General features: G+C 34.0%; 1 protein-coding gene across 1 annotated transcript; it reads right to left on the bottom strand.

Moving 5' to 3' along the window:
* Positions 1 to 269: 269 nt before the first annotated feature.
* On the bottom strand, positions 270 to 22003 carry LOC128986936 (zinc finger and BTB domain-containing protein 49-like). The gene is made up of 8 exons (XM_054407557.1): positions 21864 to 22003; positions 16938 to 17050; positions 14983 to 15217; positions 11379 to 11809; positions 10788 to 10902; positions 10308 to 10580; positions 9795 to 9999; positions 270 to 7335 (listed from the first exon to the last, which is right to left on the bottom strand). The coding sequence occupies exons 1-8, from the start codon at positions 21907 to 21909 to the stop codon at positions 6927 to 6929; spliced, it is 1827 nt and encodes a 608-aa protein (XP_054263532.1). The 5' UTR covers positions 21910 to 22003; the 3' UTR covers positions 270 to 6926.
* Positions 22004 to 26982: the final 4979 nt, after the last annotated feature.

Here is a 26982-nt window from a genome sequence, read left to right on the forward strand (position 1 = left end):
CGTCGCACTTGCCTTGTCTTGTGATTGGCTGCCACCAACCGCAAACTTACGTGGTCCCGACAATAGGTGTTGAAATCACAATTTCTATTTCACAGAATTTTTAAATACTATTAGGTGGAAGGATAATCACAATAAGTTGTCTGCACTCTTAAGGAATTCAAATTACAACTAGAACACAATAATAAATTGCAACACAAGTGCTAAATTTCAGTGGTCAAAGATTAGGGTACCAGTACTAAAAACACAAATTTTATTACACAATACTAATTTTATTTTAGTATAAAATAGTGATATAAAAGTATACATTTAACACTAACAGTAGAAAACATTAAATATGATTTTTCCTACAAAAAGGATGTTTAATGTATAATTTTTATTATCTACAAAAGATCACAGGGAATTGAACGGTTTCTGCTTATTAAATGTTATTATACCAATTACAATAGGATGGGTTAAGATTTTTTTTTCAAATCGGGTAGGTATTTGTTATGTAGTTTTTCATTTTAACTTAATCTTAAGAGTTATTAAATATAGTGTTATTAGGTTTTACCAACTATACAGTACTTACGTAAACAAAACGTCCTTTACAATAATTTATGCAATAACTTGCCTAACAATCTCCTCAATTTTGATTAGCATGTGTTTTTATTTTCAAGGATTTACAAAATCTTAGTAGTCCATAAAACGTTCATAGTTATTGTTTCCTTAGGGTTCAAATACATAATAATATTTTATCAACTTAACTTTAAATGTGTTGAGGATGGAAGACGGAGCCTTTTGGCTGGTTCAAACCTCTAGTTTTTGCATTGTGTACTAGGCCATCCTTTTCGGTGGGCTATTAATATGGGTTTCCCTTCCATGCGAATTAATAATAGTATTAAATACACCCATTTCAGTCATCATAATTCGTAGCATATTTAAGATAGAAACACACAGTGCTTGATCCGTAACAACTAAAACAACCGGAACTAAGACATTTTCCCACCTCCATTTAATTCCTTCTTTTCTGTCATGTTTCAACAACTTTGTTAGGGGTGATTGCTGGTAGAGTTTGCTATAGAGAAATTCTGCTTTCAAATTAAGTTTTGGTGACATACATACGGATGTACAGTAGAGCGTCGAAAATATGAACATCAAAAATCCTAACCGCTCCTGAGGGTTTAAAATATTTAAATAGCACTGAGACAACAGATGTTTTACAATTTCGCAGGCAAAACAGTCGGCTTAAAGGTAATGTACCAAAAATACCTAAGTACAAAAACCACTGTTTTTATTTTATTTAGGCCTACTGTATCCTAGAACTGTATTTTTATTTTTTAATACTGTAGGCCTAATTATGTCTCTATTATAGGCATTTCTAGGTTATGTTTGAAAATCCGAACAAATCGGTAATCTGAACTATCTACGGTCCCAATTGGTTCGGACTTATGACGTTCCACTGTATATCTAAAGCTGAGTTAAGGATGAAAGAAGCATACAACAAAACTCCTTGTATAACCTTATTAGTGACTACAGCCGTGTTTATTACATGATAGTTTAGAACAAAATATTTTGATCTTTTTTGACCACATGGCATTAAAGTTTTTATCTCCAGTGTCTACGCAACTTTAGACTAACTGATCTAGTCAGAATTACTAAAAAAAACTATTGTTTAATGATGACTACTGGATTTTCTTATTTTAAACATTTTAACCATCATTAACTTTTCTTGAGAGCAAACAAATATTTTAGAAGTAGTATTGTTATATGGTATTTGGTCCTTCATACTTGATGAGAATCAATTCATAAACTAACAGTGAAACCTATCACAATTACCCTGACACACCTGAGGCCGTAATAACTTTCAAGGGTCCTCTTACAGCTCTCAAGACAGTCTTATATGACAATTAGTTCTTGCAATACTCACAGATAATACTGACCCAAGCATTATCAATCAATTAACTATTTATAAAAAGTGGATATGTTATACAGGGTATGAGTAACAGATCGAGTCTTTGTTTTATCTACAAAAATTAGACAGAATTGGACCAAAAATTATCTGAAATGTCTGAATATTTTGGAATAAATGCCAGGGTATGAGAATAACAACAAAATATTTAACTATTGATGAGCATTGTCTATCATGGAGATATTTTTACAAAAACGTGAGGACAAGTTTGATGGGTGGTTACAAACTTAAAAACTTAATTAAGTTACGAGGCATGGCGATTTTTAAAAGATAATAAAGATTTTAACGGTTCCAAATTTGATTTCACCCATAATTAGAAAAAATATGATACAAATATATTTATACCCTACAAGGCATGAAAACTGGATCATCACTCGTCACTTGGCTATTTTTAGGTTATGAAGATACAGTATTTAGATGTTTAATAATGTAAAACAACCTGTTAGAAATTTCATTGAACAAGAGATTTTCTTAAATTCATTAAGATTTGTTACAGTGTTTTGATAAAATAGACTGGACTACAAATAACCCTTGTTGGTCAATGCATTTTCCCAAAACCTCAAGTGATATAGTCAAAGACATTTTTTTCACTCAGCACTCAGCTTAATAATTAGTCGGTCCAATTGATTTGAGACTACAAAATGTTTTGTAATTTTAAGAACCTTCATTACCATTTAATAAAAGTATTATGAAATGTATTTGCAACAGTTACAAGGCAAAACTTTATTTAGCTCCGTGATATTCAAAGATTTAAATACATTGTTTGGATTCAACTTTTTCTTGTTGACAAAAAAAGGCAATATTGACCATTAGTTTCATTGAAGAGTAGCTAGTAGGAACAGGAACTATTTATTAAATGAGCTTAAAAAATATATATATATAGATTGTAAATTCATCCCTAGCTGTTACTTTTCAAAAACTTTAGGATGGAAATCTTTACAGTCCGATTCAACTTAGAGTAACACTATGAAATGGAATCATAATTGTAAAATAAAATTTGCAATACGAAATTAGTATTCAACACTGCAAAAAAGTGTTTCATACAATTGATTACATACCAATTTCTTTTAATCTACTTGGGCTTTAAGTACACAATAAGAAAATATTATTTATCGTCCTTAGTAAATAAAGCATCAGTCTTGATGTTGCATTAAAAAATATATGATTTCTAGTTCTAGCATATTGTACCGGTATATAACCAATGGCCAGGACAAGTCTATGTACTATTGTCAAAGATTCTCTCAGCTTATATGTAGCCTTAGAAAATAGTATATCTTTAAAATGTATATAGTGGTTTACAAATAAAAACTTTACTTTTATTAGAAAAGTAAAAAAAAACCTTATGTAAATTTTATTGAGTAATAATTACTTAAAAACTAACAATAGTACTGCAATAAGTGTTACGGTAAAATAGTTCTATATACACTATATACATGTTCTAGATGATTGTTAATGTTGATGAACTGAAACATTCTTCTCTAACCTCTCCAAATACTACAAGTACACTTAGGCTACTGATCAGACACCAGTCAGTCTTACGTTTGCAATATTTCACCTTTTATATAAAAATACTCCCTTCATAGTTTATGATACGAATCCAAACTCAAATTTGTAATGCCCGTCTACAAAATGTATAAGTAGCTCAAATACGAGGACTTGAAACAAAAGAATGCCACAAAATTGTGAAAGAGAGAGATCAGATCAGACATACTATAAACAGTTAAACACATGAACTGTCTGATGCCAATATCAAAATGAACTCCAAGACCGTTGAAGTACAGAAATGTAACTGATCTTAACTCTTTATACAGCAATTGATATGTTCAACTAGAACATAAAACACTTCTCATTGAATAGTTCTGCAGCAATCCATAATGTTACGGTAGTTTGAATGAATTAGAGTTAAAAGATTAATCTATTACAATGAATGCTTTGAACACACAATACTTACGAGGCTAATAATTATTAATTAGTAAGTAACACATGATGGTCTGTAACCCTTGGTAATGCTCACCATTTCCCTGGGTTTTGTTGTTTACCAGTAAAATTAAGTAATTTAACTATTGGGATGTATTGTATTTCTAGTATAAACATGTCCATTTTTAAATTTTGACAGACACAAGCAGTCTGTTTTAAAGTAAATCAAAGGCATTTAGCCATTATGCTGTGTTTACACCGTAGTTGGCCACAGATATTTTAAACAAACGATTACAACAATCCAAAAAATGGAAGTTTTTATGTTGAAAACATTTTGATGTTTCCAACAGTTTTTCAGTATTTTCAACAAAAAAATTGTTTTCTTAAAGAAGTTGTGAACATTTATCTACATCAATATTCCAAACTTACACTGGAGATTAAGAATTTACGGTCAATACACTTGTTACCTTAGACTATTTGGTATTTTTAAGACTTTTCTTTGGAAGTATACAACCAACAGAAAAATAAACGGGAGTCCTTATTTCTCTTACGAACAACAGACCATCATATGATACAACATTTGAGCTTAATCATAATTGATTTTTAAAAGCATCATGATATTAGGTATTAAGTGTCACTTTCGGAATGTAAAGGAATGTATAATTAAGTGAAATACACTTTAATGAGATAAACTCCAGAAAGCATACAAATTCTTTAACTTGTTTTGAGTTTCCTTCGTGAATGAAGATTGAAATCAGAATGTAACCTTAAAAGGAAATACCGAGACCAAACTGAAATTTTACACAATCAAATTTATTGACATCTCCATTTTTTTAGACAGTATTTTTTACTCAGGATTAATGTCTGTAAGAAAAAAATAAAATCCACTTAACTGTGTATTCACATAAGTAGGTACATAAAATGGAGATCAAAATAATACTTCTGTAAAAAAAATCTAAGAATACAAAGTGAGCTAGTTTATTTAAAATTTGATTTCATAATTAGTAAAGGCATCTGATATTCACCAACTATTATCTAGAGGTTCAGTATAAAATTATCATAAACTTGAAATGCCTCTTATCGGATTATTTAAATAGAAATTCAAATAGAGATCAATATTGATTCATCTGTATCTAGTACTGTCACAAATAGGCTTTTGCTGTAAAGCTAGATCAACAATCTACTGAGAGTTAACGCCTAATCTATTACCTTTTTACAAATCTATTACTATTATTGCAAAAATACGTACAAAGCTAAGCCCACTTAAGGGAAATACAAAAATATCAAAGACTATAAAAGTAAAAAAGCCCTCTATAAAATGGGGAAGAAAATTTGAGTAGGAAGACAGGAAGGTCGGTGAAGGTGTTGATAGGCCGACAAGAGTCTCCTGACTGGAGACGACTCATGTTTCATTGAAATACCACAAATGCATAGAAAATACATCACTCACACACGAAAAGTGTTCAGTCTATTATGTCTCAGAAAATTAATATTTTAAATAAATTAAATTAATAGAACAAACCTTATTAAAGTTAATACTTATAATAATAATAATAAAAACAAAACTAGCCAAACTTGACATAAAATCATATTTTAATTTCTGAAAAAAAAAACACTTACCAGACCATAGTTAACTACGAGATTGAATTTGAACAAGAAAAATGTGACTCGTGGCTTTGTTTACAATAATATGTCAAATACTTCACACCCATCTCCTCAGTATGAGCCAATAACTGCATAATGAGAGTGTCAGAAATACGAGGGGATCTGTGTGCTAATTGTTCATCTGAACAGGATTTAAAACTTCCGAGGCAAACAAAATTATTTAACAGGACTAACCGCCTAGCTTTCAAAGCTTATATTATGAAAATTTGGCCTATTAGGTAAATATAACTACTAGTTTACAATAAATAAAATGATATGGTTTTAGAACTGCGCCAAAGAGTAATTTACCTAACTTAATAATGTAACAATAATTATAAAAAAGTTGACTACTCAATTAGCATCGCTAGATCTTTTAAAGCAAATTTAGAAATAATTAAAACGATAGGGGGAATAAGTTACGCTTTGTTCCTCCGCTAGATGATAAGCTTTGAAATGACACCATAAACGTAAAAATCATCTACAAAGAATACAGAAACCTACCTACTGTGTTGTGTGAGGAAGATAATATTTGTACATTACATCTTGAAAAAATAAAAGGAAGACTACCTAATGAGCCTAGTTTAATGTTACATTTGTTATGACATGTATCCAACCAGATTGACCAGTATCAATATAATAATGTCAAATGCTTTTGCAATTATGTTTGTGGATTATGTGGATATCACAAGTTAATAGTTTTACTGTAATGTTAATAGACCTACAATGTACAAGTTATATCAATTGAAACAATCTTGGATACACATTTCAAGAGTCACATTATTCTTTTTTAACTAAAATAAAATTTCATAAAACCTTTAAAAAAGAATTATTACACATAGCTAACTCTTATTCTAGAATCCTACAAAAGCCCCATTCCCATTTAAAAAAGTGGCACAAACATGTTGTAAGATACAGATAATTCCCTGAGCACCTTCCTCAGAAAAATTCCATGAGGGGTTCGTACAAATTGAAACGGGGCTTAAAACTTTAAGTATTCAATCATTAAATGAAAGTTCAATTTTGTAAGTAAAGTTTATTCCATAGAAAAGTTAGATTGAGCATTTTATGTTATTAGACTTTTAAAAAATATAGATGTTTGTTTTTAAAAATAGTATACTATGTGAAACAAGATAATCGTCTTGTTGATGAAGACATCAAAAACTAGATTTAAACATTGCAAAAAAAATAATGAGAACAACTAACGACGGTACATTTTTCTTTTCTGATTTCAACTGAATTAATTTGGAACTTAATTTTAATACATCACCTTTCAATAGAAACTACACGCTTTAGTGAAACTGTATTGTAAAGGTGGGTATACATAACGACTAGGCTATTGGTTTTTGGTTTCACTTAAGATTATTTAGTACTAATCAGACAATAGCCAAGATCACTTGTGGGAGTCGCTGCCAGATGCTTATGCCGAGTTGTAGAGTATGTTGTCGGTGGACAGCACCATGACTGTGGTTGGTCCACTACCTACAGTCTGTAGGAAGGCCAACTGAGGCTCATTCTCCAAATTCACCTCTGACTCCAGGAGATTGGTGTTCCAGGTGTCGCTCAAGTTCAACTTCTGAGACAAATCCCCGATTTCTTCGTCCTCCTCAGGCCTCTTCTGTTTGTTTCGGCGTATTAAATTGACAACTTTAGTACGAGGTCTTCGGTTATTCTCTTTGTCGCTTGAAACTCTGGCTTGCAAGGATCGAGGTGCAGTTCGCACTCTGCGGAATTCTTCTTCAGAAAGAATTATAATGCCACCTGACTGAGTGAGCACTTTGCCATGACGTGTCTTCAGGTGTCTTTTGTAAGTATTCCTTGTCTTGAATCTAGAAATAAAAGATAGATGGAGAAAACTGGAATGAAAATTATAATTAAATGAAAGATTTGATTTAAAAAAAACTGCCAAAATTTCTTTATGAGCAAAAAAATCTAGCGTCATTTGTATAAACACTTTTCATTCTAACACTTAATTTAAGTAGCCTATAAATATAATTTTTGAATCATAAGATTATTAATTAATTTTTATGCTAAATGAATAGATATTTTAAAATAATTACTGTCATGATAATAAACTAGGTGGCGTTCGCAGAGGCATCCACAAAATTGCGCGGAGTCGTCAAGGGTTCATATTATATTGTTTTTGTCACACTGCAGTAAAAACAGTCGTTTTTAATGCATGCGTTGCGGGTCTAAAGTAGCATTTTTACTCTTTAGGGAGTAAAAATCGTATTTAGCATCTATGGAGTAAAAATCAGCATTTGTCAACTCAGTTGTAAATTTATATTGTAAACAATTGCATGTATTGAAATATGTATCGATTCGTGCTTCGTAATCATTTTAAGCTACAGTCTACAGTTTCTTCCCATAGCATTTTAGCATTACAGATAGGTACATTAATCCATTCCCACACTCAAAACTGCTCACCTTTACTACTTCCTTCACCACCCCCTACGTCGTGGACCTACTTTCCTCTCTTCCCATAGCATTTTAGGATTGCAGATACATTAATGTAATTGCCAAAGACAGTTCCCACACTCTGCACTGCAAGCCTTACTACTTCCTTCACCATTTCCTACGTCGTGGGGCCTGTTTCCTTCCCTTCTCATAGCATTTTAGGATAAAGATACATCTAACAGCCACAGACGGTTCTCACACTATGATCATACTTTACTACTTCCTAAGCCACTTCCTACATCGTGGACCTGTTTCCATCACTTTCCATAGCATTTTAGTATTTTAGATATGTTAATCTAATTGCCACAAACATTCCCCACACTCCGCACTGCTAGCCTTTAGTAGGTTACTTCTTTCACCATTTTCTATGTCGTGGGGATGCTCCCATTCCTTCTTATGGCATTTTAGCATTGCAGATACATTAATCTAACTGCTACAAACAGTTCCCAGTTCCCACACTCCACACTGCTCACCTTACTACTTCCTTCACCTCTTCTTACGTCGCGGACCTGTTTCGCTCTCTTCCCATAGAATTTTAAGATTGTAAATACCTTAATCTAATCGTCATAAACAGTGCCCACACTCCGGACAGCTCGCCTTGACTACTTCCTTCACCACTTCCTACGTCTCAGACCTGTTTCCCTCCCTTCCCATAGCATTTTATTATTAAAGATCCCTTAATCTAATCGTCATAAGCAGTTCCCACACTCCAGACTGCTCGCATTTACTGCTTCCTTTACTACTTCCTACGTCACGGACCTGTTTCCCTCCCTTCCCATAGCATTTAAGGGTTGTAGATACCTTAATCTAATCATCATAAAACGTTCCCACACTGTGGACTGCTCACCTTGACTACTTCCTTCACCATTTCCTACGTCAAGGACCTGTTTACCTCCCTTCCCTTAGCATTATTGGATTGCAAACACCTTAATCTAATCGTCATAAACAGTTTCCACACTCCGGACAGCTCGCCTTGACTACTTCCTTCACCACTTCCTACGTCGCGGACCTGTTTTCCTCCCTTCCCAAAGCATTTTAGGATTGCAGATACCTTAATCTAATCGTCACAAACAGTTCCCACAATCAGGACTGCTTGCCTTTACTACTTCCTTCACCATTTCAAATACGTCACGGACCTGTTTCCCTTCCTTCCCATAGCATCATAGGATTGCAAATACCTTAATCTAATGGTCATACACAGATCCCATACCCCGAACAGCTCATCGTTCGGTATGATGAGTTTACTCACGTTTACTACTTCCTTCACCACTTCCTACGTCACGGACCTCAAGCTAGTGTCGTCATTTGATTATATTTATGATCCATACCGTTTCTGTTCTAATATCTGTGGAATAATGCTATTAGCTATTTCTTTATCTACTGTATTCAAAAGTCAACAGCTGATCATATGTCTTTGTTTATGTGTCAAATACTGCGTCCATAAGGATTACATTGAAACTTTGAGACCCAGTGGGGCGGATTCCTGAGAGACCTTTTTAACGCCATATAGATGTTGGCACTCACCGATATGGTCTTTATAAACATGCAAAATTTGAAAACGATTGATTCAGCCGTCTAGGAGTTTGCGTATTACGAAATGCATAAGAGTCGACGTATAAGAGCTTCGCTCGCTCCCCTCAATAATCAAGAAATGAAGACTCAGCCCTTAAAACCTAATTATTGACTACTTGATTAATAATTTGTTTTAAAATCATAATAAAGAAAAAAAATTTTTACAAAATTAGGGTCACTAAAACTTATAGTGGTAACAACTTCTTAGTTATTTAAAGAGTATATAAACTTCAATATAAATCTCTGTTTTTTTTTATACCTGATAACACAGTCAGAGCACTCAAAGGGTGCCTCGCCAGTGTGTCTCCGCTGGTGCTCTTTGAAGTGTGAGGGATGTCGGAACTTGCGACCACAGTCTGAACAGGTAAACCTAGTCTTGTTGGAGTGGATCAGCAGATGGTAATTGAGACTGTGCTGTCTAGTGAACACTCCTCCACACAAGTGACACTCGTACGGTTTGATGCCTACAACACATTACTGGTTACTACTAAGCTTGCTACACAGTCAGAGAAGGTGAACCTAGTCTTGTTGGAGTGGATCAGCAGATGGTAATTGAGACTGTGCTGTCTATTGAACACTCCTCCACACAAGTGACACTCTTACGGTTTGGTCCCTACAACACATTACTGGTTACTACTAAACTTGGTACCTGTACAGTGTACAGAGTCAGAGAAAAAAAACAAAAAACAAACAAGAGTCTTGTTGAGAGCTTTATGTTCTCAAACTAACATCTTTTGACAATATTTAAATGTACCTATGTGTGTTGACTCACCAGCATGACTGCGGTAGTGGCTGATGAGAGTGGTGGGGGCAGTGAACACTCGGGAAGGCACACAGATCTGACACTCTAGAGGCTCGCTACTGCCCTGCCGCAGCTTCATACTCTCGATCATGCGTACGGCCATCTCCTTCTCCGCCGCAGACTGGCCAATGAACTTGGCTTTTCCCTTCGGCTTCTTATGTTGTCGGTGTTCGTCTCTTTCCACACAGTTCTCCTCAAAGTTTCCATCCTCCAGAAGCCGGTTATCTTGCAATACTGGAGGTTCTAGAAAATTTTTTTCTAACTTAGTACTATTACACAAAACTTACATATTATTATTGTATGATTTCTTGGTAAAGTTTTGTTTGTACTTTTACAGGGTAGAATGAGAACTCCTAGAAAAATTCAAGCATTTTCCCCAGGTTTCCTGGCAGCAAAACCTAGCTTTCCCGCAAGTGTACCTTTGTACTACAATTCAACACCTCCCCTTACCTGTCTTTATGGTGATAAATTCATCAACATATTGTTCCGGTTGGATTTCTTCAAAGACAAAGTCACTATCCACAATTTCAGTTTTCACAACAACTTCATTACTCACAGAGAGCATCTGAAAAAAAAAAATACTTGTCAAAACATAAGAGGAAACTTGTCTCTGTGATGACAGATCTTATTTTACACTATTTGTATTCCATTTAGTTTATTTTGTAGTTTGAGCCTAAGTGAGGTAAGTCGACTTTTCACATATACATTTTACTGTCAATGACCTAACACTTCTAGAACCAGGGGAATGTCGGTTTATCAAAAATTTTGAACTGTCGAAAATAATAAATTTAACCCATGTGCTAGGGATAGTAAACTTATAGAACTTGACTATGAACTTTTGAGGGTTTAAATTAATCAGTTTATGCACTATTTCACAAAAGAATAATTTTTAGTAAAGACAGAAAAAGACATAATTTTATTTTGATTTTGATTGTTATTAACAGCTGTATCTTGTGAGCCTGAATATCGCACGGTTATCCCATAAGCGTGTTTCCTCAGTACCTTACTTGAAATGAAATAAAATACATAACAACAACTTACAGGATTGTCCTCATTGTCGTCGACGGCCACTACATAGTTAGTGATGCCGTTAGACTCGTACTCTTCCTCAGCTTTGACCCAGATGGTCTCCACAGCAGTGTACTCCTCCTGATTGGTGGTCATGTCCACACTTTGTACCGGAGCTTTGAAGTAGTCGTGATCTGCAGCGTTGTTAATGTCGTGGGTCTGAAGCTCCTCGTAGCACTTCGCCAAAGCCATTGATATCGGGTTGCATGGCTGTCCTACATGTACGTCTATTGGAGGTTCGGATTCTATCACTATTTCAGGGCATGTCTCAATAGGAATTTCAGTAGTTTCAATTATTTGTCTTGGCTCTGGTTTTATTGCTTTCACCTTTTTATTTTTAACATAGTAAGTTTGTTTCTTGACTGGAATCTCTTCATGCTGTTTAGGTACTTGTAAAACCTCACCTAGAACAAAACTAATTGTTGGCACAGGCAAACAAGTTTATCAGACATCCGTCAAGGTACAAAATGATGTATCTTGTAATTTTAGGAAATTAATTGTAATCCATGGATTAAACGTTGGCCTCAAAAGCAGAAAATTATATACTAAAAAAGAATAGTTTACACTAATGTGATTATATTGAATTATGTTGCGCAGTAGTATTATGGTGTGTTTTCGCCACTATTTTGAACTATTTAAAATAGTTTTTAGCTTGCAATATGCCTATTATGATTATGTAATCTTTTCTTTTGTTAAAATAAATATTTTTATTTCATGTTTCATATATAGACCAGACTATAACTCCTACACTTAATTTTGTATTTATGTTGCCTATATTACTATAACCTACAAGAAATCTGTCCAGAATAATAAAAAGGCACATTCTACACTAATTACTATCACCAAAGATTACATATGCTAACGCAAAATAGATAATGCACCTTACGGCAAAATTGTGCCAAGTCGTTTTTGGATGGGGCCACCTTCTCGTAGTTGGGTGGTCCCTCAACAGAGGCGCTGTGTCAAGTCTCGATCTGCATTACCATTCAAGCTCGGGTGAGTTCGGTAATGTTCGAGTGCTCGGGATTAACTTTTCTGTACTATTGACTAATGATTATACTGAGGCCTTATGTTTTATCTATGCCTGTATGCAACGCGCTCGCCGACCCGTCGTCATCGTATCTCTACTGCGCTCCTCAACATCGTATCTCTACTGCGCACAGCTATCATTAATGTACCATAACTTTATCTTTTTACAAAAATGGCAGTTATTTAATTTAAAATGAAAGTGACCACGTAACAAAGAGCTAAAGGATACTAAAGGTTTACTGATAAAAAACATGAATTAATAAAAATCTTCAAAAATTGGAGTCACAGTGATAGGTTAATAAGCTTACAATGTTATACTAGTTTTTCTGCATTGAATTTTAACTTACATTTAGAGAACCCTTAACAATTTAGAAATGTATAAATCCTACAAGTTTTAATAATCAGGGACTATTTGTGAGTTCGTCGACTTTTCTGTTTTTGGAATTTTTATCCACAAAGTTTGCTTCCGGATTTCTAGACTCGCGCAATATCTTGCTACTAACTCACGATGAGAAATGTATGGTTAGTCAACTACTACCTAACCATTCAATGGCTACTTGACCTTTTTAAACATAGCAATATACACATAATTTGTAGGAAGAACATTTATCTACACAGATCGGCATTTGTTTTCAAACTACGTATTATCTCGTCACATTGTTGGTGTTTCATAAGTGCAGTTTGCAACTGAGCTTTGAAGAAAATGGAGAGCATAAGATACAAAACATAGATTTTTGATTTGGATTGTTTTATGCAACAAATCTTTCAACTGACGACTATATAAAATAAATTTAAGAACACATAGTTTTAGAAACAGCGGAACCTTAGTTGTACATAAATTAAAGAGGTTATCTTCACCACGTATAAACGATATTTAGATTGGAAATTGGAGGTCAGTCACACTCTCGCCTTCCCAGTAAGTTCCTGAATCAACATTAAGGCATTGTACTGGCGTAGCCAGGTTTGGATTGGAGCGCCCTGGAGCAGAAATTGCCTAACCACCCCTCTCCAAAATTGAACCCCATAAATATATAGCCTAGGATAGTTTATTTCCCTCTTAGTGGTCTTCGTTGATAAACACTTAAACCACAACGTACCTACGTCTATTTTCAATTGACAATAAATTACAAATTATTGCATAATAGTATGATGAAGGTAGTTAATAATATATTTCGGAACTCTATCGTAACTGTTTTAGGCAGACTCTAAAGATAATGAGACATTGACAGTAGAAATACTGGTGAATTTAACGCTATGTGACGAAGGGGCTGCCGCGAGACGGTGGTGATCGTATGTAGAGGCAGTAATGGGTACAGACTGCTGAGTGACAACTGGTGTACATCCATAGTTTGTTAGTACATAACTAGTCATGTTGGTACAGTTTCCTTTTTACTTCTCATATTATTTATAAAGCAGTCAGGTTCAAAATGCAGTTCACACACTAAACGTGAATGTAAAGCAGTGTCGGGAAGGCCTTGCCGTTTTTTGATTGCCGTGTTTGCCATTTATCACATAGGCAGATACACTAGTCTTAATACCTGGTATTGTGCATGAAAATATCCACATCATAATACAATTGTAATTCACTACACATAATACTAACACTTCTTCACTCTTGCTAATCCCTTCTAACAACCCTCCTGTTACTTACATAAGCAAAAGCAAACAACCATAAATAAAGGTTAACCATAATAATAAACAACAACAAAAAATACGTAAATAACAGCTGGTCGTGTCGGCAATGAAGTCTTAGGCCCCGGCCACACGAGGCGGTTTAACCGCGCGAAGTTAAGCCGCGCGAAGTTAAGGGGTTCGACAACACATTGAATCAAATGAGAGTGGCCACACGAGGCGAAGTTTAGCCGCATGTACGGTTGAGCCGCGACATGTCGTCCCCCGACCGCGCGAAGTTAAGCCGCGTTGGAGGGGATGACACATGCAGTCTTATGAGAGTGGCCACACGATACGGTTCGACCGCGCGGCAGCCGCGCTTATTGGAGATATTCTTCGGACATTTTCAGTGGGTTTTGAGTTTGTTTTGGTTGTTTTTTACCGGTTGTGTGGTGTTTAAACAATGTTTGATACATACAAACTCCGAACTATGGTTTCGCATGTGCTCGTAAAAGGTTTGGAACACAAAAAATGGGTTTTCCGTTATGAAGGGATGGACCAAATGATTTATGTAACATTTGGTTCCAGATCACCACGAGCTACTAATGCACAAACTAACATAAATGTTTTGTCCATGACTAAAAGAGTGGACTGAACTATTTAATAGAGTACTGATACTGGGAAAACCCAACAGGAAGCGGTTCATCCGCCCCGTGTGGCCAGGCACTTCGCGCGGCTTAACTTCGCGCGAAGATAAGCCGCGCGGCTTAAATTCGCCTCGTGTGGCCGGGGCCTTAGGTTATGAAGACATTCGCTAGGCTTCGCATGGAAATTGATGTCACAAAAATGGCTTGGCTGCAATATCTATTTTGCGTTAGCATATGTAATCTTTGCTATCACTAATTATTGTGGTTCATCAAGCTACTACAAGCCTTACCTTCAGGAAGATCGTCTAAATGGGAAAGCAAATGGTCCTTAATTAGGTTTCTAGCTTTGGTTTCACTACCAAAACTTTCAAATCGAACACAGCATTTCCTAGGTATCAGAAGGCACTGGAATGAAAATGTACGCCTCAGCTCGTCTCCCTCAAACCTTGAGAACGTACGCACAAGTTGGTTTCCTGACAGCATTTTAGCTTGATTAAGAGGCATTCCACAAGCTTCTTTTGATCTCTGAAACATACAAAATGGATAAACTTTTATAGCTTTTACACAGTTATGATAAGTTATTTAATATAGCTATAAATATTTTAACCCATATAATGGTGTGAGATTATCTGTGTAGGTTTGTTACTAAGATCAGCTGTTTCATTAACCAGGATCATTTATTTAAAGCCCAATGATCAGGAACATCTAGGTCCAGTTTTGAACTATAAAAGCTAATGACTTTTCTCAGGATTGAAACAGTGACCTTTTGATTGCTAGGCAAGCACTAATCGGCTACCCAGCCATTTTGATATATTACTATTGGTAATCAGACAGTAAAAATATACATCTTTAACAAACTACTGTTTTCTACTTTGATCCAACTGTTTTCCAACTAATTTTCTTTTATGAGAAAAATCCAGTTCCACTAACAGATTGTAGAGAAGAATTAGTTCTACCTGGCATTTTTCTTTTTTGATTAGACAAAACAATTGTTTTTTAAACTGTTTTGTCCTTAATTTCTTTTTCAGTTATGTTACATCCGTTCTAATGGTGAGTGATGATTCCTAACCACGGGGCATGGGCCTATTTAAATTTAAAAAGCCAATTAAAATTGATTTATTGTTGGCTATAAGAAGCATTTTAATCTATTTTGGATCAGAGAAAAGTTAAGTTAGGCCGTGCATGAAATAAAAGGATCTAAATAAAAACTACGCTTGTTCCAATTATATACAACTTACAGGCATGTCCAGACGTGACAAACATATCAACAACAATTCAAACCTCAAACAAAAGTGGAGCAACATGTAACAAACCCAACTTTTACAGTTGTGTAATTGATGTCCTAGTGGATGATCAAAATATGAAGTAGTTATAAAAAAAACACATATTACTAGAAATTAGTAGAAGTCAAAGGAGTCCCAGAAGCTACTCAAGTCTACTGTCGGGGAAAAAAGTTTAAACACTCGAGTTTGGAGCTCTACAGAAAAGTGACCAAACTAACTTAGAAAAACACGTAGTATATATAAATTTTCGTTGTTTTATTCTACGTATTCCTGTGAAAACAAAAAATTTTTAGCTCGTTTAGGAAATTTTTTATGACAGTCGGAAGGTAAAAACTACCTATTTTTAAAGTATCAAAAACCATCTTATGACAAATTAAATGTTAACTTATATAAATAATATGCGTAATAATTTGGTTGAGCAATATCAATATTTCAAATACAAAAACAATCACCTTCGAAACAAGCTTTTAATTTTTTTTCTAGCGTTTGCCGTTTTTGAGAAAAAGTTGATTTACAAAAGTTACAACAAAAACTTTTTGGGTAGAGTAAAAATTCTGAAACTACACAAATTAATTCATTATATATGTGTCTATATTGTATTAAAGTTTGATAAAGTTCTGCCGTTTAGTTTACATTGTGCGAATTTTCAAAGTCATAAGATGGTTTTTGGTACTCTAAAAACAGGCAGTTTTTACCTTCCGACTGTCATAAAAAAATTTCCTAAACGAGCTTAATTTTTTTTTTTCACAGGAATACGTAGAATAAAACAACGAAAATTTATATATACAACGCGTTTTTCTAAGTTAGTTGGTTACTTTTCTGTACAGCTGCAAACTCGAGTGTCTAAACTTTTTTCCCCGACAGTAGTTGCTGGGTTTTCTAATGTCTAATGTGATATCATAAGCACTTAGTGATCCAAATTCAAATAAACAGATATCATAGGGAGTTTGTCGTAGACGTACCTTTCGCCTGACAACAGGGGTAGCAGTCTCCGTCTGTCGCAAAGTCTGAGAGGCGACCTCCGCCAACATGTTGAGCATAGCCCCTGTCTGGCCATTGCTGTCGTCCTTCTCACCTAGATTACATATTAAAGACATTGATTACTGTAATTCATAATAGTGTTTGAAATATTTGCATCAAGCCTAGACTAACTTTCAACATTTCAGTTTAGCCTATTAAAATTAATTGGTTTTTAGTAGTATTTGATCACATAAAATTTGAAGAGATAAGTTGTGGTTTCAACAACGCGAGATTTTTAATAACTAATCAATACCGGTATTTGTATTTTCTAAATTTAAATTTAAAATTTGAGACTAATTAAGTCAATGAGTAGGCCTAACTGATGTGGACAGACATTTTTTACATGGTCTAAGCAGTGCTTAATTTTAGAATTTGATGTATCGGAGCTGAAAATAAGTTATGAAACCTCCTTTCTAACCTTTATTTTAACTCAGGCTCCAACCGATTCATAAACCTGTTTGTACTTACTTGCCAAAAGAAGAAAAAAATTATTTATTTAGCAATTTATTTTTGAAATATTTCTTTAAATTAGGTACCTATTTAAAATCCTTTTTATATCCACCCATACCATCATCTCTCTGGTTATTTTTTTTTATGTTTAAGTCTCTCTACCACACACTGTCATGGAAAGTGATTTTACACTCATTAGCTGCAGCTAAAATTAGTTCTTGCTGAGACACTTTGACACTTATTTTAGAATTTTTGAAAAACATTAAATAAAATACCCCCGGCACAGCAAACATGCAGGCTAAGAGAATTTCCATTTGTCCGATGTATTAAAAAATGTCATAATTATTACCTATTTAAATAGCATTAACTACTTTAACAAGTATAGCTTTGTTGCTTCAGGGAATGTAATAATGTGTTTTTAGTGAAATGTTATTAGTTTAGTATAAAATATCAACTACATTTCAATGTCATTTTAATAATTTAAATACAATTTTATCTTGTCACTACATAATAAATCAAAAGTCAATACCGGTACTCAATAGGCTACTGTTTTAATAAAGGTTTTAACAGAGTACACAATACTGCCTGACAGAACAGTTAACATTTACATCTTACATGTTAAAGGTGACTCTTTCCATACGATTTTTTTCCGAAAACACTCTAATAACGTCTTTAACCTGAAGACCTTGGTTTCGTTGTTTTTTCACCATTATTTTTAGTTAATCGAAAGTGTGGTACGTACAATGCCCAATGCTCAATGCAGGGCTATGGCAGATAAGACTAACTTTTTCAAAAAAGTGTCTGTCCTTGAATTTTTGTGATGGTCATGGCAAAAGAAATTTGGCATTGAAACTGCAATGTTTGAATTTTAGGAGAAATTTTCCCTCTAAACTTAATTGGAATAATAATACTCTCGTTTTCCAGTCGAACTTCCAGTAATCATTTTCATATTTAAGACTCATTAATCTCTTTCACCATTATTCTGGTTCCATTAACCTGTCCTTTTTGTGGATTTAAATTTATTAGTAAAATTACAATTCCACCTTTTTATAAACATAACTTGTGAGACATAACCACTTGGTGCTAAAGTTTGGAGAAATTCATCAAGGACATGTAACCGGTCTTCCTCTTCTTGAATCAAAGTGTCCACTGAGTATTAAACTCTACTGTCATTATTTAGTTGCTTAGCTATTTTATTATTAATTTCGTCACCATCATGTTCATTCTTTGGTTAAATTATTGCCTGAATTTTGTCTTTTTTTAAGCATTTTCAAAGAATCCTTCACTGAAGATTTCGTCAATGATATTTTTATTCGCAATACATTGTGGTGGAAGACTTATCAATGTCTCACAAAGACCGTTAAGGTAGCTCTCTTGGCCATTCCTTATTCGTAAAAGATATTCAGCAAATATTGATTCCCTTGGATTTGCTCGATCATGTTTTTAGCTAGTGAAAATAAACATTGACCATAAAGGTGATATAATTATTGAATTTTCTACCATTTCACAGCGACTCGCACCAGAGAATATAGTAACTCATTGTCGGAAATTACCTCCAAAACCTTTCCACCAAAAGACTTTGCTTGGCCTTCTCTTTTGGCGATATCTCGCAGTAATCATTATACAGACGATAAAGCATACTTATTGGACATAGAAGCTTCATCCCATAATATTATTTTACAAATATTTTGCTTCCTTACTATTGGATTTTATTCCGGAGACTGAGACTGACTCATTTAATTTTATTGGCAATTTAAATCTGTTTTGTACTGTACGCTAAAATCTCCTAAGTCAAAATAGTCTGCTTTGTGACAGCATCTGTCCTTGCAATATTAAAAAAAAAAATCAAGCGGTCACATAACATTTCTTTGAACTTCAAAAACCAGCATAGGTAACCTTTTACAATTTATTATCATACCATCTCTGTTGTTAATGCGTCGCTGAATCGCAAACACGGGATTGTTTCTTCTAGGTAGAATTTTATGATAATCAAAATCAGAAATTGGAAAACACAACACATAAAAATATCTATGAAAACTTTAAACACACTATTATATGAAAATAAAATACAATCACATAATGGAATAGACTGGTTTTTACTCCCTATGATTGAAACTGCATAAATAAACTATCCCATCTCATAAGTTAGGCCTATCATTGTATTTGAAAGTAAACTAATAGGTAAACAGAAAAGGTTGATATTAAAATGACAGAAGGGAAACAGGCTATTTTTATGAAGACGGATGTTTTCTTTTAAGAAATGAACCATATGTTACAAAGTACATTGAACTGAGCGTGACAAAAGTTATTCCATGACTTCTACAGAGAATTCCCTTTAATTTGACACCTTAATCATCAAAATCGGTTCATAAATAAAAGAGTTTTGCTGTGCTGCTGTGCACAAGAAATTCCTTAAGGAATTAGAATAATAGACTAGATGGATTTGTCAAATGTTATAAAGCTATGTTCATATAAAAGCAAACACAAAATGGTTTAGAAAGAAATCCCAAAATTTTTTGTTTTTGGTCAAAAATGGTACTCCAAAACAAGAATAGGCCTACATTTTACTATTTATAAACTGACTGCAGAAAAAGTGTATACGTTAGAATGGAAATTAGTAAAACTCTATAGACATGATAAATTCATTTAACTTAATTCTATACATTTTCTCCATAGTAAAACCTATTCAAGGCTTTGGATTTTTCTTCTATTGAAACTCCTACCTTACTTATTTAGTTCTATAGCAATGAACTTATTTACTGATAATAAGTTAAAGTACAGTAGCAACAAATAAAATAATTGACATTTGTTAGTTTACTTTGAGGTTAACAAAACACTGAACATACCACGACTGTAACAATAAAATATAATGTTAAGTGTGATACTCTTTTACTCAGTCATCTCCGTTTACACTGACCCCAAATCCTTAGGAATTCAGAAAAGTATGCAGGTTAGAGAAAACGAATAAGGTTTTACACCTAAACAATCAAAAATTGCAATCAAGTGCAGGGGTAGAACCAAAGCATTTTCTGAATAAGTACAGTTGGGATGACAAAAAGTTGTCTCCAAGTATTTGCTACGGTCACCAGTCATTCCAAACTGAAATAGTGTGAATGTCACAGTAACCTAATGTATTGTCAACAGGGAAGATTGGACAACCAGAAGGTTGGGTATTCCGGAATCTAATGCATCAACTTATTATTACTCGTATCATTGGTGTTTAATAAGTAGGCCTGGAGAAAATAAAAATTAGAAAAAAAAAGTTAACTTATTAACCAAGCTGTAAGTTATTGAAACATTTTAGGAATTGGTGTTAACAGTTCAGTGGCGGTCTCAGGAAGGGATGGGAGGGATAACTTATATCCCCCAAAAATATTTTATATTTTATTAGCTAACATAAAAACTATTAGCTTGAGCATAATTTAGAGCTCACATAAGTATAAAAATATGTTTTTAGGCTTTTAATTCCACATTTTTCCTGGGGGGGAACCCCGGTGGTCATCCCCCTCCCCAGAAATGAAATCCTCGGACCGCGGCTGTAACAGTGTAACAAATAAGTTTAGCTCCAAGTTAACTTACACTAAGTAATATTGATTTAGGAAATATGTACATTTTTAACTAGCCAACAACTGGAGCAGGGCGTGAGCTAGACGTTTCAACTCAATGGTAGGCCTATGTAGGGTGGAGTGTGTTTCAAGTGATAGCCAAAATTCCAGCATAACATGATACAACCTGTCATTTTTTTAATTACACCTTAAGCTAAGCTAAATGTACGCAATTTTCACTCTTTTGAGGAAGTTCTGAAGTGAAATATTTTATGGTATAGGCCTTAATAGAAAAACAGGCCTCCCACCAACTTGCAATTTGGAATCAAGCAATGGCCCTAAACAGTAACTTAGGCCTATTGTAGCCTAGCCTATGTTGCCACTGGAGGAAGGAATTGATGGTTCTTGATGTTTAAAAGAACCAAAAGAAAATATAATCGTTTGTCATCAATTAAAACTTGTCGACAGGATCTATGCAAATAATATAGATATAAACTTTGTACAGTAGTCTACTGCTATTCAACAACTGTGACGTCATACGGCAGAAGCGTCAAAATGAAACAAAGAAATGTAGAAATTCAAGAACGAGATTGACAGAAAACCATGATCAATATGGAATTTGGTGACAATGGTTTTATTGCAATTTTGTAAGGGTTGATATGAAACGTTTAAGATTGGGTAAGCCAAACAGAAATCTAGCAGATATCTTGTCAACATGCAGACGCCAGTTGGCTTGGCGCGATTAAACGTAGCAGACGCCATCCCTGTCACAACAAGTAGCAGCCGACAGCGAGGTTTAATACACGAGAATAACTGTTAAATTAACTAATTCTAAACACAAATGTGGCATGGCAACCAAAGAGAATACATTACCTCCGCATGTTTTGCAGGATTTGGTTTTATTTTCTGGAGTATACATTGTAAATCATAAACAAAACAACATACATTATTTCTACCCACTACAAATGAATGTTTGGTCCGTTTCTGTCTCTTCTCTCTGCTCTGCAGTCGCAGTTTCCTCTCTTCTCTTTTGTCTGTACGCTAAATTTTGCTTCTGCTCTTCCGCACATTTCCAGCCAATGGACAGGTAATGGCGGTAAAATTGCTTTGGATTTTAATTTAGGCCAATAAAATGTATAAACCATCTTATATTTTAAATAATTATATAAAAAAACTGTTTCAAAGCTTATGGCAGCTAGCCCGCTAGCCCTACCATGCTACTGGACCTACACTCGGGTTGTACCAAAATAAAGGTTATCGGTCCTATATGTGTAGGTTTTATTTGTATTTTTAAAATATTTATGTTGGGCCAAAATTGGAAATTACACTATTTTATGGAGATTTAACATAAGGCTAATTCTTTCTATATATTAATAGCCAAGCATGTTTTTTGAATTTTTTTTCTCAGCTCCTGTGCATCGTAGGGAAAATCCACGGCCACCTTTAACTCCCAGGCTAGGGCCTTCAAAATGATAACGTCGCAAGAAAGTGTTTTGTTTGGAGGCTGCTAATGTTACTGTATCATTTGTGTATTAGCGAACTTCCCATATAGGGAATAAAGCTATTACCGCAGGTCTCATGGTAAGACCTGGACCCGAGACCGATTTACTTTTTTCATTTTGAGGTCCCTAGAGGCCAAAAAACACCATCCGTTCAAATTCATATATATATATATATGTATATGTGTGTGTGTGTGTGTGTGTGTGTCCGTTAGCACGTTAACCCTTTGATGCACAGGGAAATTTTTTTATTTCAATTTTTACTGAATTGATGTTTTTTGGTAACCTTAACCGTGTCAGAGCTCAGGAAAAATAATTTAAAAAATTTAATTTTGTTTTTATAATTTTTATTAATAAAAAACAAGGTGGTATTCTATATATACCACTGTGTATCAGTGCGTAGTCTAATGTGCATATAAAATATTAAAAACCTTCCTTGAAACGTAAAACCTACCAATATGTTACAGATAAGAAACAATTATTTACCTGTTCATGTATTGTAATAAAAAGATTACTTATCTAATCTATGTGAAAAATAGTAAATTAGCTCAAGATATTAGTACTCGTAAATACATTTGTATGACAATACTGAATACATTTGAAGGTCTGTTATAAAATAACAAGTTTCCAGAGAATCATTGTACAACATCGTATTCTCCAATCTTAAGATTCAAGATTAATCTTTATCTTAGTTCAGTTGTGAAACTCATAAAAACCATTTTTTGTCTGTCTAGCATAAGCACACTTTGCGCTCGTTACATTCCCAGTATGAGCGAATCTTTTTCTCTTTTGTTCTGCATAAGTTGCATCTCGTCCATGTTGATATTATGGGCATGTGAACGTTCTCCTTGAGCCTCTTTTCTACTGGCATTTTAAATTTATGTTTGATCAAATTTAATTTAGCCTTTCCTTTGCCTTTCGTCGATTTTGAGTGTAAGCCATTCGTGACGGAGATACGGAATTGCTTCACCTGGGTTATGATTCCAAACGCAATAGGTGATTTATAATGATAAAAATAAATTATGTATTTTCATCAATGAAGATGATTATATTTGCTGAAGAGAGACTACTGTCATCTGGTCAATTATCTGATAAACCTATTTCATCTTAGCAACCGTCATTTAGAATTTCTGTTAGTAAGATGTCTTCAGTCATGTCTTTTGGATATCTGAGAATAATAAATAAATATTTAAAATATAGTAAGTAAAATTTATATGACTGAGTTACCTAAAAAAAATAACGAAAGTTATCACAAAATATGCTTGAAATTATATTTTAGCTTAGTAAGGCAACAACAAAATATGTCTAGTGTTAGTAGCATAGTGGTATTGTAGGTATACCACCTATATTTGGCAAAATAAACTTTCAGTTTGAACAAAAACAGTGTTTTTGACGCAATATAACAATTACATAGTGTCTAATTCAACATAAAAACATATATCTTACTTTGTTATATGTAATAGAAGGGTATACAAGACAGTCAAAACCTCTGCATAACAGCCTGTAGCCTGTAGCATACAACGACGCTTTGAAACTTCAACTTTAATACTAAATTAATCTAGAAGCTACTAGTTCCTCCAAAATACGCTAGGTTACAGCACTGACTAGGCCCCTGGTATGGTATTTCCACAATACCAGTATGCATCAATGCAGTAAAAATTATTTTACAAGTGGTATCCTGATAATACCACTGTGAATCAAAGGGTTAACTTGAACAAAAATGATCCGATTTTGATGAAATTTTGTATAAACGTGTAAACCTGCATCTATTTGAACGAGTTCGCGAACCAGCATGATCGGACCATGGGAACGGGGGTTTATGGGGTAAAAATGGGGCTTTCTCATTTTTTACCCTAAAAACATAAAATTTTGGAATTTCTTTCCCAACCATTTTGTAGAGCTTAAAAATAGAAATAATTTAGTATATTTAAGCATTGTTGTATGCCTAATGGTTACGGAGAAAATTCAAAAAAGTGTAAATTTAAAATTCCCATGTTATTCTTATGGAGAAAATGAAAACTGTTGTAGTTTACTTGTTTATGGATACATGTTGATAAGATTTGGCAAATTTATTTATTTCATCGTATACTATTGACGTTTGGTAAAAAAACTGTTTACCTTCCCCGTAGCAGCAAACCTAAGCACTCATTAAATCTAATGTTATTTAAATTGGGAATAAATATGTCTTATTTATGGAAATATATTTTTAAAAATGTACCTAATCATACAAGTTGCAATTCGCTTAGTCTGCAGGTTTACTGCGGCGGGGGTATTTTTTAAGAATAAGCTTAAAAGCTACTGCTAAGATCAAGCTCTAAAGAGCAAGCCTCAGATCTGTCTAAGATTAAGCTTGGTTACTGGGGCTATGAAAATATTGACTCCATTTTAAATGTACAGAAATATATTTTCAATTTATATTGTTTTCTCTTTCAATTCTATATGTTATTTTCAATATTTTAATAAATTTATATTCATACATGTAAATGAATAATACTCGAATTAATGAGCTGGTGTCACCTGCCATGTTATCTTACTCATGGTATGTCTGGCGCTGAACAACACTACTTGCAACTTCAACCAATTCACCCAGACAGTCCTGCATAGACATTTTTAAAAAATTCCGAATTCTAACCTTTCCATCCTTATACATTTTTGAAACATTATCCTTCACCAGAAAAAAATATATCTTCTTTTCGTTCACAGCTCAACAACAGATGATATCCATTTCGTAATTCTCCAGACCTTTCAATTCCTAATCACTCAACGTAATTCTTCCAAAATAATTTTCAATACAATGCCGTCAAGCTTTTTCCTCCTTCCCCAAAGACCGAACAGGATTTAAATAGATTTCAGAAAAAACTAAAGAATTTTTTGCTGGATAATGCCTTCTGCAGCGTTCGTGAGTTTCTTTGCCCTAGAACTGGTAGTGTAAATAAAGTAGCATAGTTGACAGTTTTATTTTATATAAGAGATTTTTTGTTATGTAAATATTGTATTTTATTTTGTTTTTGACGTAGCTAATGCATTTTATGTTAATTTTGCTGAATAAACTACTTATGACTTATGACTTGGGCCGCGGCCTGAAGAGCTATCCACGGTGGCCGTGGAAAATCGTAGGTAGCGTATGGGAGCGTATCTACGTCGTGGTCGTCAAATTATGTACCTATTTTCGTGTTATTCTTCAAGGAATTCTTTGACGCTATATTCTTCTCCACAAGGTAGATTTTTAATAATTAATTGTTTTCTTGAGGACATTATTATCTTCACTTTTTAAATGTTGAGGAAATTATTGTAAATTTTGATGTTCATGTGAATGTGATAGGGACTTATTTTTACCAATGTTGTTCTCACTTGCTGTACATGTAGATCTCGGGCTTGTCTGGCGTTGTGATTATTGATACTATTGTTGTTGGTGAAATGTTCTGGTTTGATTTTACCAGTAACGGCACATTCTAAAACATAAACTTCTGTAGGGTTAAAATGCTAAGTTCCTTGAAGATATCTCTGCAGGAGTCTTGACCTTTCATCTTACAAAAATTATTCATTAATACCATCAACAGATTTTCCAGTATAAACATTCTTTGAGCTACAGTGCTATTTTCCCTTTGCCATTACAATATATGGAAGCAACCGTAGTGATTTTGTACAGCATCAGGACATCTCTATCAATTATATTTTTGAGTCTTCGAATAGGATAGCACTCAACTAGTAAACCCTTTAGCTATGTTTTCTACGTAGTTTTCCCGATTAAGATAAATGTTCAAAATATGGTTATTCCTAAAATTAAGTTACTTTTCTTTTATTCGATTACCATTCCACATTTTTTAAGTGCTGGTAAAGTCCGATTCTTTCCTATTATAAAACTGAATTAGACCTATTATTTTACTCTTTACGGTCATTTTGCCATTGATCCTCCAGTTTTACATATTATTAATTAATTCCGGAGAAAAAGGCATCAGCGTAATGTACAAAGAGCTAAAAAGCGTCTGGAGCCTCTGGATCGTTATTGAACATACACAATTAAATCTAAGGCTTACCTTACGATCCAATTTATTTATATATATCGTTAGTCCTTTGTCTTATAGGTTAGCTAAACTTATTGTTTGCCATCTCTTGTTTGAGATATTGTCGATTTGGTATAATTTTTACACACATTGATCCCATATAAATATTTACAAAGGTCACCATGGCTATAATAACATTGACTGCTATAAATTCTTTTAGCTCAGTGGTGGCACAGAAAACATACTACTATAACCTATAGTACTAACATAGATAAAACATACTGTTCTAATATACAGTATACAGTTATAGCACGGCCTCTAAAGGCGGCCGTGGTTAGTTATAATTTTAGCTCAGTGGTTATAGTATGTTTTCTGTGGTAGTGGTCTGGTGGAAGCGGGGCAAAGTGAAGTGAAATGCATCGAGAATCGACTGAATCAGTGAATCGAGTGAATGTTTTAATTAATTGCATGCAATGTAAATATCAGCTG

The sequence above is a fragment of the Macrosteles quadrilineatus genome, unplaced genomic scaffold (assembly GCF_028750875.1).
Source record: "Macrosteles quadrilineatus isolate MER2022 unplaced genomic scaffold, UCM_ALF_1.0 Scaffold_1__1_contigs__length_201487025, whole genome shotgun sequence".
Taxonomy (NCBI): Eukaryota; Metazoa; Arthropoda; class Insecta; order Hemiptera; family Cicadellidae; genus Macrosteles; species Macrosteles quadrilineatus.

Bases quoted from the DNA above. Each gene is read 5' to 3' on its own strand.
- LOC128986936 (XM_054407557.1), bottom strand. From the start codon at position 21,909: ATGTATACTCCAGAAAATAAAACCAAATCCTGCAAAACATGCGGAG. The intron at 17,051-21,863 runs GTAATGTATTCT...TATGTAATCTAG, and splicing joins ATCCTGCAAAACATGCGGAG to GTGAGAAGGACGACAGCAAT. The intron at 10,000-10,307 runs GTGAGTCAACAC...AATGTGTTGTAG, and splicing joins CCACTACCGCAGTCATGCTG to GCATCAAACCGTACGAGTGT.